Genomic DNA, 14,948 nt, shown 5'->3' with positions numbered 1-14,948 from the left:
ACCGAACTAAATATACGATTTGGTTCGATAAATAACCGAATTACATAAATTTTACGTAAAAATATTTAAAAGGAGGGGGTGGCTGTAATTACCCAAACAAAAGGGGTTTTTTCGTAATTTGACCATACCTGAGGGGGTGGCCGTAATTTGCCCTATATTTTTTTAGGGGGGCGAAATGTACTATAATTTATAAATAAATATAAAAAAACAACTAAAAAGAGGCAAAAATAAATTTCTTGTAGGGGAGGCAACCCCCAAAAGCAAAGCTTGGGTCCGCCCCTGCCAATCGTATTGATGGTTCTATCAGTCCGGTCCAACGGGACGGGTTTTTGCCGAATTTAACATTTCAACTGGTTGATGAATCCGACTTGTTCACCCCTAGTACCTTGTATTAAATATTGTATTAAATTATGGTATTATATGAGATATATCTAAAAGATTTATCATAATTTAAAAAAATTAAGATATAATTGAGGATAAAATTATCTTTTCACTTTTTAGACGCTCTACAAAATTAATCACATGGCTAGATTGCTACTAATTTAATGAAATAGCAACTTTTATTGTGGAACTTCGCTGTTAATAGCGGGATTGAATAAATACGAATCTCGTCAACCGAACGTCTTACTGAAATAGTAACATTTATTGCGGGACTTGCTTTTTACAGCGGGATTAAGTAAATACGAATCTCGTCTTACTAGCCCCTATTACCGAACTTAATATTGATAACCAAACGACGTCTTAATCATTCAAATTATTCCATTTTTCATGCCACACTAATAATGCAAAACAAGCCAATCATGTAACAAATTCACTAATTAAAGAACTAAAAGTTACAAACCACTGGATTAAAACTAGAACATCATCAATACAGTACAAGAAAATACAAACTAGAGCAGTATGTCTTCCTTGAGACAACATATAACAACATCAAATTTCGAAAAACCCCCACCAGAACCAAGACAAAGGTTTTCCTCTACATTGATCGACTTAGAAGAAAGACACGAGCATTGTGGTAAAAGGCATATTTACCTTGAGAAGGCTCTTTATAATCCCAATATTTAATCGACTTTATTATTCTGCTCGACGTTGTTATTTAAGCCTTCTCGGAACTGGACCAGATAAAAATATATTCTTTTGTTAGAAAAGGCAGAGTTAAAAACGTATAGAAGAGTAACCAAATGACGATTATGTACCTGCTGAAGGACCTTCTTTTGATAGCGGTAACCCTGCAAGAATAAACCCAAAACAAAATAAAAATTGTGAAAAAACACAATATTTTGAAGCGGAAAATATACCGTTCTAAAAGAAAATAAAATGGTTTAGTGATGACCTTGTCGGTGCCGTAAAGGTAATCACAGTAAGTGAATACTGATGCAAAATTACTTTGACTCTGTCCACCGACGTAATGGTGGTAATCATGGTAATCCGAACCACCGTAAAAAGGAATATACTTTGTTAGTGTCCAAGGGAAATCGTACCTGCAGAAATTTTACAATTACAAATTGAAAAGAAAAATTATATATACAGAAGAAGAAAATGGAGGTGATAAATAAAAGCCTTCATACTTAACCCAACGGTAAGCACACTCTTAATTCAACGGAATATGACAATTTCCCAGATACTGTTTCTATATAAATATGCCAATAAGTGACTACATACATACACATTAAACAAACAACATTAATACTTCTGAGATTTTTTTTAGAAAAAGGGAAGATAGGTCGATAATTGAGAGATTCGTATGACACAAACAACTTCTAGGTGAAAGCTTTTCTCCATTCCGATACAAGCATTTCTCAAATCACTAATAAGTGGGCATTATCCAAATAAAGATAATGAAACTATCTTTAACAAAGCTACAACATCGAAAAATTCAAATAAAAAACAAGACAAAATCATCCTAACATGCATTAGAGATCACAAAGCACTCTTGGTCTTTCAACACTAATCAGCACTTTCTCGGTCCGATGTCCTAAATACTGCCTCTAGTAGGATTGCATAGAAGTAGACGAACATATAATTTTAAATTCCGACTCAACAATGATTTTTAACGAAATATGGATAGTCTTTTAGTAAGTTCTATCCTTTCACCTTATCATATAGAATGAAGCAATATATGGATTTGATATGACGTAAGTTGCTAGCTAATATGTTTATAATACTGCAAATAGTCTTAAATGGTGATCAGAAACCAGTAGTTACAGTATCATGAACCAGTGGTTAAGGTAAAATTGTTCGATATGCCTGATGAGCAACAAATCCATAATTGCTCATTACATATTTCATCTTTAGTTATTATGTGTCAAATGTTTCAAACGTAAAAACTTGTCCAAACGGTACTTGATCAAATAGTCCCAAGAAACTAAAGATTTATATATGTAGAGAAAAAACCCTCCTACAGAGATCGATGATCTAAGTCTTCATCTTCAACTTATCACCATTTCAAACCGACCTCGACAAAGATAGATGGTACAAGATGAAATTGTACACCAGAATATGTTTTCTGGGGAATGTGTATCGTGAATACTTTACTAATACTGTCTTTAGAAAAGAAATACGTTGGGAAAAATAGGAGGTCGTGTAAATCTCACAAGAAGGAATCACTAACTAGACTTAACTTTACTAAAGTACAACACAATTTTTAAAATAAATGATCCCCTTTAAGAATTAAAGAAATAAAGAGAAGAATAACAAATAGAAAAAGAAAACGAAAAGGCATATGGAAAAGAAAGAAGAAAGAAAGCCCTCCTAATCCTTCTCCTCGTGCACAAAAGTTAATCCACTATTATTAACCTAATCCCCACCAATTAATTAACTTTCCAGCAGATCAATCAGAATCCCAAAAGCAAACGGTAAAAAAGAAAGCGAATTAGCACCACAATTAACCCATCATTCGGTCAAAATTAGCCAAAACAAATAAAGCAAACAAGATAGAAACGACAGTTAAATCAATCAAAAAAACTCGAGCATTTTCAAGCATGCCAAAAGGGGGATGATGCATTACCCACTGTGAGTCTCGATAGCCTCGAGCTGCCTCAAAGCAATCCAAAACCAGAACGTAATCATATGACCCGGCACGATCGCGGGCCCCAAAAAGGACGGAATTCCGAGTATCAAAATCTCCGCCCAGTGAGCGTAAGGCGCTGCAAAACCGATCGGGGCGGTGTACTCGTGGTGCACCCGGTGGATTTTATCGTACCCCCATTTGCAATGCAGAAATCTGTGGATCCAATAGTTCCCGTAATCCTCAACGATGAAATATGTGCATAGTTGCAATAGGATTTCCCACAGTGGAGGCAAAGGTAAGCTTGTTCTTATCCCAATGAACTTCACAAAAAAAATAAAAATAAACAAACAGATCTAAATTGAATCAAAACCTAATTTAATTCAACAAATGGTAATTATTCCACATTGAATCAATTTTTTTGCACAACAAAAAAAAAATTAAAAAAATTAAAACATGAAATTCATCTTTCAATTCGACGAATGGAAAAGCAAATTGACGGAAATGAGTTCGATTTGTACCTTGATCGAGGGGTAGGAGACGAGCTGAAGGGGGCCGACGACGAGGAAGAACATGCGCATGACGGATTTGTAGCAGTGGAGGGTTTCGGAGAAGGAGAGCTTGACCTTGGGCTGAATCTTGTAAGGGGAGACGGATTTCTCGAAGAAGAATTCGAGGAAGAGGAAGAAGAAGGGGACGACGGAGAAGAGGATGAAGAGGAAGACGATGTTGTGGCAGTAGAGGAGGTAGTCCGATTTGGTGGCGGAGTAATTGAACCATAGGGTTTCCGCCGCCGTGAGGGATCTGCCGATGACGGATTCCGCCTCTTCGACGGTGGCGTAAGGCAACATTGCCGGTGGTGGGGGGGAGTCAGTAGAACAGAAGAAAGTTGGGGTTGGTTCTGTGTGTGTAGTGTGTGTGTGTGTGTGTGTGGTTGATTCAGTGTGTGTGTGTGTGTGGTTGATTCAGTGTGTGTGTGTGTGTGTGGGTTTTTGTGTACCACTCTGTCAGATGGTTTGTTATTTTATGTGTATATATATATATATATAAAAAAAAAAAAATATATATATATATATATGTATAATGTATGTATGTGTATATAAATATATGCGGGAAATAAGAAGGGGTGGGGAATATTCAAAACTGCTGCGTCTTGATGGTGGCGTTGGTGGAGGACAAGTCTTGTTATAATCACACTATAGTTTTTTAACGACCTTTTTTTTTTTTTTTTTTAACACCACAATCACTTTTGAAGTTCTTGCAATACCAGTTTTTTCCCTTCTATTTTTCTAAATAAGTTATTTTAAACTAAAATAAAAAAAGTGCCCTCGCAACAACTTCTCTTAAAATAAGTTATTAAAGCTTAATTTTTCATGGGAGTTGAAAACACTCCAAGCTTTTAGAAGTAAAACACTTAGGTAGTGCTTGCAAAAGCTTTTAAAAAAACTGAAGTTGATGATAATAAGTTAAGCTAGTGATAAGACTTAGGTGGTGTTTGCAAACGCTTTTTGAAAGTGATTATGAGCTTTTTTTTGCTCATAATCTGTTTTCAGGTGTTTGCAAAATCAACTTTTGCTTTTGCTTCTCTTAAAATAATATGCTTTAAGTTGTTTTTTTAAAAGCACCACTAATCGTACTTTTTCTATTTAAGTTCATTTTCCGGAAAAATTTGCAAACACCTCCTACTTTTAGAAATAATCACTTAAAATTGACTGAACTCACTATAACTAACTTCTGCTTTTAAATAATCATTTGCAAACTCCACCTTACTTCTAAAAGTTGAAAAAATAATTTAAGCAACTTATTTTATGAGAAGTTTCTCATGGATTGTTTTTTAAATTATAGATTAAAACAACTTATTTTCAGAGAAATAAAGAAGCAAAAGCTGATTTGCGAACACTTCAAATATTATTCTGACAAGAAAGTAAACTTAGAATCACTTATCAAAGGCTTTTGCAAACACCACTTTATTTTCATTTAATTTATTGATCACCGACTTCTGAGTTTTTTAAACTTTGGAATTACCAAATAAAAAGTGCGGCGAGTTTAATTTAGAAAATATTGGCAACAAAAATTGAGACTTAAAAATACTGGTGCAATATTTAGCGAACTTGGGATAGACTACCAAACATTTTGGTAATATATCCCAAGTATTTGTAATTTCCATAAAATATATATGTTTAGTGTTGTTTGATTCCACGTCACGTCTTGCAGTTTCTCCATAACACTTCTAATTTCTCGCATGGATAATACTTGCGCATAAAAAAGTTATTAGGGCGTCGAAGCTTGCAGTCTCGATGTACACCCTTTTGTGCTCAAGTCAACTCTATATGATAAAAAAATTCAAGAGACTGAATTGCGTACCTTTTATTGCGACGATTATAAATATTTATATAGAAAAATATATTCTCATAAATTTAAGCCAAGTCTCTTGACGTAGGCCAACTTAAACCTGACTATTTAGATTATATTACGACAAACTTGAAAAGTTGTATCAAATACAAAATGGGACAAATTTTTATAAATAGAATATTCCAAGTGAAGTGTACATACAACATGGAGAGTGGATCTGAATTAATTTTCGTCTTTTATTCTTTTATGTAAATAAATTTTCGAATGTGGATACAGTTCATAAACAATGTAACATTCGAAAGCAAAAAATTGAGAGCAATAATGTCTTGGAAATAGCAACTGTTTTGAAAATTTGATATCCACGAGTACCAAAGTATATAAATTAAATGCATCACTCCAAAGTCCAAAATAACAATAAAAATTAACTACAAAGTTTTGCTATATCTTATGTTTTTTTTCAATTTTATAGTTCGAAAATAATGTATTTTCAAAAAATTCAAATTTATAATTTAGCACGTTCTCATCGAGTAGGAATCCTGATAAATTATAACTTAAGTGAGATTATTGATTTATCAAATATTAATTTATCGAGTTTCTATTGTAATTATTAGAGAAGGAATAAAGTCATGTTAAGATATCAGTCTCAAGCTATGGAGCACGAATACGAAAACGGCGATACTAAAAAACGGGAAATGACATGTCCTAAACACGAAGACATGAGAATTTTGAGAGAACATGTAAATTTTAAAAGTATAGGAGTATATTCATAAATATGCTCTATAAACACATATACGTTTTTATTTATATATAAACTCTTTTTATGTATTTTCATACTAACATATTTAAAATAAATATTATTATTAACTATCAATTTGCAATTTGCAATTGATCATTAAATCATGTAAATAATTAGAGAATAAAAAAAAAATAGTTGAAAATTTAGTAGTCGAATATGTTTCTAACTTGTAAGAAATTGCAAAATGACCCATAAGATGTTCTGCACGTGTCCTCAGGTGTCGGACACAAAACGTATACGATACACGCAACACGAAAACGTTAAGAACTTGAATTTTCCGTACTACATAGATCTCAAGTCGTTATTATTTCTAGAAATAAAAATTCCTTTTTTTGTCCTTAAAAAAATAAATCAATTTCTGAACCTAACAACCAAGAAACGACTTGAACTCAAAATAAAATCTTAAATTGGAATATCAGGTTATATTATGCCCATAATAATAAAAGAAATTATTATTAATTCCACCATAAAATAAAATAAATAAATAAATAAATAGCCAAATTCATGATGACATAACATTGAGCTCAAAGAGGGGGAAAAAAAAAAGATGAAATATCAATTTACCGATGCAGCTTTCATTAATTGACTGCACTATGAAATTATGATTACCCCTTTTCAAATAGAAAAATAGTGAATACGTTTCCCACTACATATAGATATTGTGACTGAACAAATAGCACCAAATGATGAATCACATGTCACTTACAAAAGTAAAATCATAAGTATATACAAATTTTTATATAATTTAATTTAATGTTTTCATTTTAAATTTAATGTCTTCTCTTATAAGATTATGAAAGTTGATGGTTGTGGTATATATATATATATATATATATATATATATATATATATATATATATATATATATATATATATATATATATTAAAGAAAGAGAATAGTTACTTATTCCTCAATTATACTTTTGAATATGAATTCAATTATGCTTTACCACTATGCCATGCTCTATTTTTTAAATAATATATATATATATATATATATATATATATATATATATATATATATATATATATATATATATATTTCTAAGGAATTTAATTAATGGACTAGGTAAGTAAGGGCTTAATAGACAATGCTATATAATCCCATCACTAATTCAATATTTATAAGTGAAAGTCACAATTGGGAAGTCAATCAAAGATTCAATGACAAAGACATAGTTGCACTTTGGCAATGCATCTCAAATATATGCACTAATTATATTAGGATCATATAGGTCAATCATTTGATAATTCCCCCAAAGTTTTCATAATAAAAGTTTTAACACATAGACTTTAGCTATACATATTATATGATCATTTACTCTCTACACACACACACACACACACACACACACGATAATTATCTAAACATGTAAAATTTCGGATTCAAACGCCACAAAAATGTGAATGTTATTCGTCCATTCTCATGATAGTGTTTAAATTGGGGGTGAAAATTGGAACGGAATTTCCGAATTCCGCCAATTCAATTCCGTTCCAATTCCAATCCGATAATATCCGAATTTGGAACACTTTTTTTCATTCCAATTTCAATATTCCGACTTCCGATTTTTTCGATTATTTTTGGAACAGAATTGGAATTACATATAAAATTATTTGAAATTCCGATTTTTTTGGAACGAAAATTGAAACCTATTTTTAACTTCCGAAAAAAATTGAAAAATTCCGAAAAAGGTATTTCCGATCCATTCTGTCCGATTTCCACCCCTAGTTTAAATCCATATATCTCTCCCGAGCCCCGACTCATTTTAGGAGAATTGGTACTTAATCTTAGCCGTTATTCAAATTCTACCACTATTCTATTTTTCTATTTTATACACAACACATTTATTTTTCCTTTTCTTTTTTTGTATAGCTTTTAAAAGGGATATATATCTCCAATCATTTTGTAGGGCAAAAGACATCAAAAAATGTCATGTGAAGATAAGTGAAGAGTGATATGGATGAATGTGGTGGTATATGATCATGATGGATGCTAATGATTTGAAATGCAGACTATGGAATTTGCAAAAGTCCTTTACTTTTTCTTTATGTTTGTCACATATTTTTCAAAGACATTGATTCTTTTTGTTCAAGATGTCACATTTCTTCGTTGATGGTTATATGCTCCACGATTATTGTTGGATTGGAAAAAGGAAAAATCAAAAAAAAAAAAAAAAGAGAAAAAAGAAAATCACTCTGGTTGCTAAAAATGGCCACATTTCGTTTGGGCCGATTAACGTTTCACGTTTCAAAAATTTGTGAAATGGCGCTAGAAGGAGGGGTCGAACCTTCGACCTTGTGGTTAACAGCCACACGCTCTAACCAACTGAGTATTCCAGCTAATTTATTATTAATTTTCCATATATTTCTCTAATTAAGTAAAATATTAAAGATAAATTCACAATTACAATTTATTGATATGATTTACATTTTCCTATTAATTACTCTCCAAGTTGTTGATATTTCCTAATAAAGAAAGGGCTTAATCCCACTTTGCACATTTGAAATGGAGCCTTTTGGTACTTTGCACCCTTAAAAAATAATAATAACACTTTGCATCCTCAAAACACAATAAATCATTCACAGTGGACCCTTAATTGAATAATAAATGATAATTCAATTTTTATTGCTTTTTTTTTTCCGCGGGTGCAAAATAACAAATTAAATTATTATTTTATTCAACCTCCAATCTAATTTCGAACGCTCAAAGTGTTAAAAAATAAAAATCACATCGGATAATTAAAAAAAAAATTCTTACAAAATCAAAATCAAATAAACTTTTATTAAAAAAATATTCGATTGATAGATATGTTATTGTAATTGGTGGAAATATTAGGTAGAAATATTTGGAAGAAAATATGATTTTCAGATAACTTTATAACGAAATAGCTGGACAAATTTCTTTGTCGTATAATATTTTTTCATGATAAAAATTATAATTTTTAAATACCACTAAAAATATTAAATTACCTTTATTAGCTTTAAAAACTCATTTAGGGTGCATTATACATGATATATTGTGTTTCGGGTGCATAGTACTAATAATTTGTTTTGAGAGTGCAAAGTGTTAAAATGGTATATTTCAAGGGTGCAAAGTGGAAGTAGGCCATAAAGAAAGTGTCATGATGCTAAATTATTTCATTCTCTAATTCTTTCGATTCATTTTCTAGTTTCCATCACAGTTAAGGAAATTATACATAAATTAAAGAAAATCAATAAAATGACATATGTGAAGTATTGTGTGCCTAGTTATGTATCTACTATTTTCTCTTAATTTATCTCTTTAATGTGACTTACATATCTTTAATGTGAGTAATATAATCATAATATAAGGTATGAAGATTGTTTTCAAGTTAAGAAATTTCGGCTCATAAAATCGGAAAATTCTGATTCCGCCCTTGCTTGTCTCGTTCTATAATCAATAGAAACTCGTTTTCTCCCTATTCATTCAATGGATATTCTTATTCAAATCGTTTAACACGATTCTTCTATTTTTTGGTTTCTTGCAATTGTTCGTCGTATTAACATAGCGCTAAGGGTGCATTTGGATGGAGGGATTTGGAGGAGGGATTTCAAATCCATAATAACAAATCCCACGGACTTGTTTGGATTGAGAGATTTGGAGATGGATTTCAAATCCCCACCCCTCCTTTTTAGTTGATTTTGGAGCAATAGTGATGGATTTCAAATGACTCCAAAATTGGAGTCATTTCAAATCTATTCCCCAAATCAAATCCCTCCCCAAATCCCTCCATCCAAATGGACCCTAAAAGAACTTAATTATTAAGCAAAAACTCAGGTTGTTTGGTTTAGTTGGAGAGAGTGGATAAATTCATCGTTATTGGGTAATACATGCAAAACTGTTGCAAGTGCAATTAAATTTTACCTTTTTCGTAATCATTTTGCTTTAGAAAATAATTATTTCGGAAAAAAATACAGAATTATCGGAATAATATTTCCTAATATTTTTTAGGTTTTTTTCTAAAGTCTAATCAAGAAATATAGATGACTGCTGTTGTGACTAGGTGCGTTGTTATCTAGTCTTTACTGTTAGAGTAGATTCTAATATTTGATTTGTAACAAGATTTGAATGTTTCAAAAAAATTAAAAAAAAAAATCGTAACAGATGACGTGTTAAATGTGACGAATATAATTTATATATGCCATGTGAGTCCGACATCCGAATTATTTGAATCCACTTTACTACTTGTTTCTTTCGGTTTCTACCGTCTTCAATTACCTACCCAATTAAATTAATTAAAAGATACGAACTTTGTAGTCCCCCACAAATTAATTAATTAGCTAGGATTATATTTTTGCCTAATTGCCACCACCCCAGGCCAACCTTAATTCTTTGTTTAATTAGTTCAAACCTAAATTTTATTTGTTGATTCCTGACATGATTATAATATCATGTCCTGAAATTAATTAAGGTGTTAAATATATTGCAATAATTTGATCAATAATTGTTCGTATGCAATATAACAAGGTTCTTGTTTCTAAATTATTAGTCATGAATTGTAATGTCATATTCCTATATTTTACTCGACAAAGACAAAACCCGATCAACTTCGCAGAACTTTCCTTATCTCAAACTCTTTTGATTACGTCAAAATCCAAAGATTCACATGCGTAGTCGCGAGTCCAGGAATTTGTCACGGGATGGACTTAAATTCGAGGTTTGGGGGCGACACCCGTGAATTTTGTTTTTTGACAAAAACATAAAATAGGAAAAGAAAAAAAATTAAGGGTGCCTTCTGCATTAATTTCGATTTTGGGCAGAGTAATTAATAAAAATTAGGGGGTTTTGCATTAATTTATATATATTTTGGAAGAATTAATTAATAAAAATTGGGTGGATTAAATAAATACAGAAGTATAATATAAGGGATAAATTATAAATTAATGGTGGAGTTGAGTCCATCTATGTATCATGGACTCATTATCCCCACCAAAACGCCAAAATTACAGCGTGGGAAGAGGAGCTTCTTCGGAGTCATCAGGGCTGAATAACGGCGGAGGTGGTGGTGGTGGTGGAGGAGGAGAGGAGCGGCGGCGGTTGACAAAAGTGTTGTTCAATGTATATATCCAGAACAGTTTAGGGCCGGTACAGGTCATGATGCTTCCGGAGAACACGGTGGCGGAGCTGATGAAGGCGGCGATAAACGTTCACGTGAAGGAGAAGCGGCGGCCGTTGATGGGGAGTAGTGATCCGGTGTGCTACGAGCTTCATTATTCCCAATTTAGCCTCCAAAGTAAGTTTTCAATTTGCTTTTTGTAATTCGTAATTTAATCATATATTTTTTGGTAAATTACAACCACCCCTGAGGTGTGATCAACTTACGAAAAAACTTCTCTTGTTTTGATAATTACATCTATCCTCTCAACTATGATTTTTTCTTACACATCCACCCTTATGGTATCAAATTCAACATAATCATCTAGATTTCATGGAATGTGCTCTAGTTTGTACTCGTTTTGTGTAAAAATATAATTTATGATGCACCACAATCTAATATTTACAAGACAAAAAACACATAATATGATCATCTTGCTTCAAAATGTGGAGTTCGAATTGGATACAATGGATACAAAAGTGATAATATTCCATATAATCTCGAATATTCCACTAAATTTGAAACCGCAAGAATGGATATGTAAAAAGATTTATAGTTCAAGGAATGATTGTAATTATCCAAACAGGACATAATTTTTTGTAATTTGACGATACCTTAGGAGTGGGTGTAATTTACTCTATATTTTTTGTTTGGGCTTTGGAGGGAGTAATTTTATGTATGATGGGAATATTTCCACATTTAACAAAAAAAAAAAAAAAAGGACTTTGTAACAAATTAAGCAAATAAAGAAACGGGTCGTAATATTCAATTATTCTCAAGATACATGTATATACATACATATATAAAAAATATTTTTTGTACTGAAATAGGCTTAATCCCAACTTGAAATTTAGTATTTTAGCACTTTGCATCCTTCAAAAGAATTAGTAGCACTTTACACCATTGAAACACAATAAGTCATTCACAATGCACCATAGATAGTATATTTTAAACTTAATGAGGATAATTTCAAATTTTATTGGTTTTTTTACTCCATGGTGCAAAATAAATTTTTATTTTCTTCTACCTCCGTCATAAATTCGAGCGTAAAGTAGAGAGAAAAAAAATCCACAATGAGCTACCGAAAAAAACTATAATTTCTAAAAAGCAAATATCACTAAAATTTTCAATTAATGGATATTTTATTGTAATCATTGAAAATATTTAGTAGAAATCTTTGGAAGAAAATATAATTTTCAAATAACTTGATAACAAAATAGCTGAAAGATTTTTTACTTTTTTTTTGTAAAATATTTTTTTTTTTAATTTTTTAAAATATATTAATGAGATGTTTTTTATTATTTGCATGTTATAGTTTCAAAAGAATTAATGAATATTAAAGAAAAAAAGATTTGACATTTGGCATCCTAAAATATACTACTAAAAATATTTCAGTAACTTTAAAAATTCATTTGAGATGCATTATGCATAATTCATTGTGTTTCGACTTTTAAGGTGTCCAAAGTACTATTAATATTTTTTAAGAGTGCAAAGTGCCAAAAAAGTTATACAATAAGAGTGCAAAGTGAGATTAAACCTTCTTAAATATATTAACTGTAGTTATAATGCAGGTTTGAAGCCAGAAGAAAAATTGATAGACTTGGGCTCCCGCAATTTCTTTTTATGCCCAAAAATTGTGATGAAGCGAATTAATATTAATTATGTATATCTTCTAATCATTTACTTGCTATATTACTTGTAAATTTCTTTTTATTTTAATTATGTATATCTTGTATTAATATACCATTATATTAATTAGGGTAAATTTCACTTTCACCCTTTGTACTTTGGTTCGGTATCATTTTACCTCTTTTTACTTTCGATTGCATCGATTTGCCTCCATGTACTTGAAAAATTGTCTCAATGTGGCCATCGTTGTTAGTTTTCAGACAGTTGACCTTAACACCGTTTGAAAATTACAACAAAGTCACCCCTCCCAGTTCAAATAATTATTAAAAAAACATATTAAAAAAAATTGTGGCTGACGTCGTGAACTATTTTTTCTCGTTGTCTTTAATTTTTTTTTATTATTTTTTTAATTTTTTTTTGTTTTTTAATAATTATTTAAACTGGGAGATGTGACATTTTTGTAATTTCAGAGCTTAGACCAAACGGTGTTAAGGTCAAATGTCTGACAACTTACAGCGAGGGCCAAATTGCGATAATTTTTCAAGTACATGGGGTCAAGTCGATACAATCGAAAATAGAAGAGGGTAAAGTGATATCGAGCCAAAGTACAAGGGGGAAAGTGAAATTTACCCTATTAATTCTGATTCTGATTTTGTTTTATATGTACTTTCCACTCTATAGAAACGGAGATGAGATTTTCACCTTGTACCACTCTTCGTTCGATTCTTTCATATTCGTTGGATCATTTTTCCGCGTGATAGGTACATTATTTGGATAAAAGAATTTTTAGATATTTAAAAAGAAAAATTGACTAATTTAGAAAAAAAAACATCTCAAAAAATTCCGCACAATGAATAATAACTCGAATGTTAATCCAAATTGAGACTTAATGATTTAAATTCATTGTCACATGAAAATTTCATCCAAATTAGTTCAATAATTTTTTTAAATTATAAAATTGAAATTTTCAGCTCAAGTTCTTTTCAAATGCAACACTAATTCAATTACAGTAGAACCTCGATAAATTAATATTTGATAAATTAATAATCTCGCTTAAATAATACATTTTTCCAGTCCCTACTCGGGAACAACGTGCTAAAATAATAATTCGCTAAATTTATAAGATGATACACATTCTGAAATTTGAAGAAGGCCCATATAATATATAAATTAATAATGCATACAAATAATTCTTAAGTTACACGGTATAATACATATTTTATAAATCTATGAAGGCTCAATAAAATATATTTTAATTGTCGCTTGTTTCTCGAGTTCACATTACCATCAATATCATCCCTCACTTTTCTTAATATGGCTAGAACTTTAATTAATGGACTAGGTAAGTAAGGGCTTAATATATAATGCTATATAATAAAATCACTAATTCAATATATAGAAGTGAAAGTCACAATTGGGAAGTCAATCAAACATTCAATGACAAAGACATAGTTGCCCTTTGGCAATGCATCTCAAATATATGCACTAATTATATTAGGATCATATAGGTCAATCAATCACTTGATTATTCCCCCAAAGTTGTCATAATAAAAGTTTTAACACATAGACTTTAGCTATACATATTATATGGTCATTTACTATATATACATACACACACACGATAATTATCTAAAAATGTAAGTTTTCGGATTCACACGCCGCAAAATTTGTGAATGTTGTTCGCCCATTATCATGATAGTGTTTAAATCCATGTATCTCTTCAGAATCCTGACTCATTTTAGGAGAATTGATACTCAATCTTAGCCGTTATTGAATTTTTACCACTATTCTATTTTTCTACTTATATATATATAACACATTTGTTTCTCTCTTTTTTTTCAAATTTAAAAAAGGGAAATCTCCAATCATTTTGTAAGGCAAAAGACATCAAAAATTGTCATGTGAAGATAAGTGAAGAGTGATATGTATGAAGGTGGTGGTATATGATCATGATGGATTCTAATGATTTGAAATGTAGACTATGGAAATTGCAAAAGTCCTTTACTTTTTCTTTATGTTTGTCACATATTTTTCAAAGACATTGATT

General features: G+C 30.9%; 1 protein-coding gene and 1 long non-coding RNA gene across 2 annotated transcripts; one reads left to right on the top strand and one right to left on the bottom strand.

The window, feature by feature from the left end:
* Positions 1 to 798: 798 nt before the first annotated feature.
* Positions 799 to 4,043, bottom strand: LOC105965684 (methylsterol monooxygenase 1-2). Its single transcript, XM_012990253.2, has 5 exons — positions 3,529 to 4,043; positions 3,008 to 3,330; positions 1,334 to 1,481; positions 1,197 to 1,229; positions 799 to 1,112 (listed from the first exon to the last, which is right to left on the bottom strand). The coding sequence occupies exons 1-5, from the start codon at positions 3,856 to 3,858 to the stop codon at positions 1,062 to 1,064; spliced, it is 885 nt and encodes a 294-aa protein (XP_012845707.2). The 5' UTR covers positions 3,859 to 4,043; the 3' UTR covers positions 799 to 1,061.
* Positions 4,044 to 11,197: 7,154 nt separating this feature from the next.
* LOC148772666 (uncharacterized) lies at positions 11,198 to 13,048 on the top strand. The gene is made up of 2 exons (XR_016032341.1): positions 11,198 to 11,410; positions 12,844 to 13,048. It is a non-coding gene; the product is annotated as an uncharacterized LOC148772666 (long non-coding RNA).
* Positions 13,049 to 14,948: the final 1,900 nt, after the last annotated feature.

This window comes from Erythranthe guttata, chromosome 1 (assembly GCF_056151865.1).
Source record: "Erythranthe guttata isolate IM_541 chromosome 1, IM_541, whole genome shotgun sequence".
In the NCBI taxonomy this organism is placed as follows: domain Eukaryota; kingdom Viridiplantae; phylum Streptophyta; class Magnoliopsida; order Lamiales; family Phrymaceae; genus Erythranthe; species Erythranthe guttata.
This window is presented reverse-complemented; position numbering and strand designations above follow the sequence as displayed.

Coding starts and splice junctions, on each gene's coding strand:
- LOC105965684 (XM_012990253.2), bottom strand. CDS start 3,858: ATGTTGCCTTACGCCACCGTCGAAGAGGCGGAATCCGTCATCGGCAGA. Junction 3,331..3,528: donor TCTCCTACCCCTCGATCAAG/GTACAAATCGAA, acceptor TTTTTTGTGAAG/TTCATTGGGATAAGAACAAG. Junction 1,113..1,196: donor AAAAGAAGGTCCTTCAGCAG/GTACATAATCGT, acceptor TATCTGGTCCAG/TTCCGAGAAGGCTTAAATAA.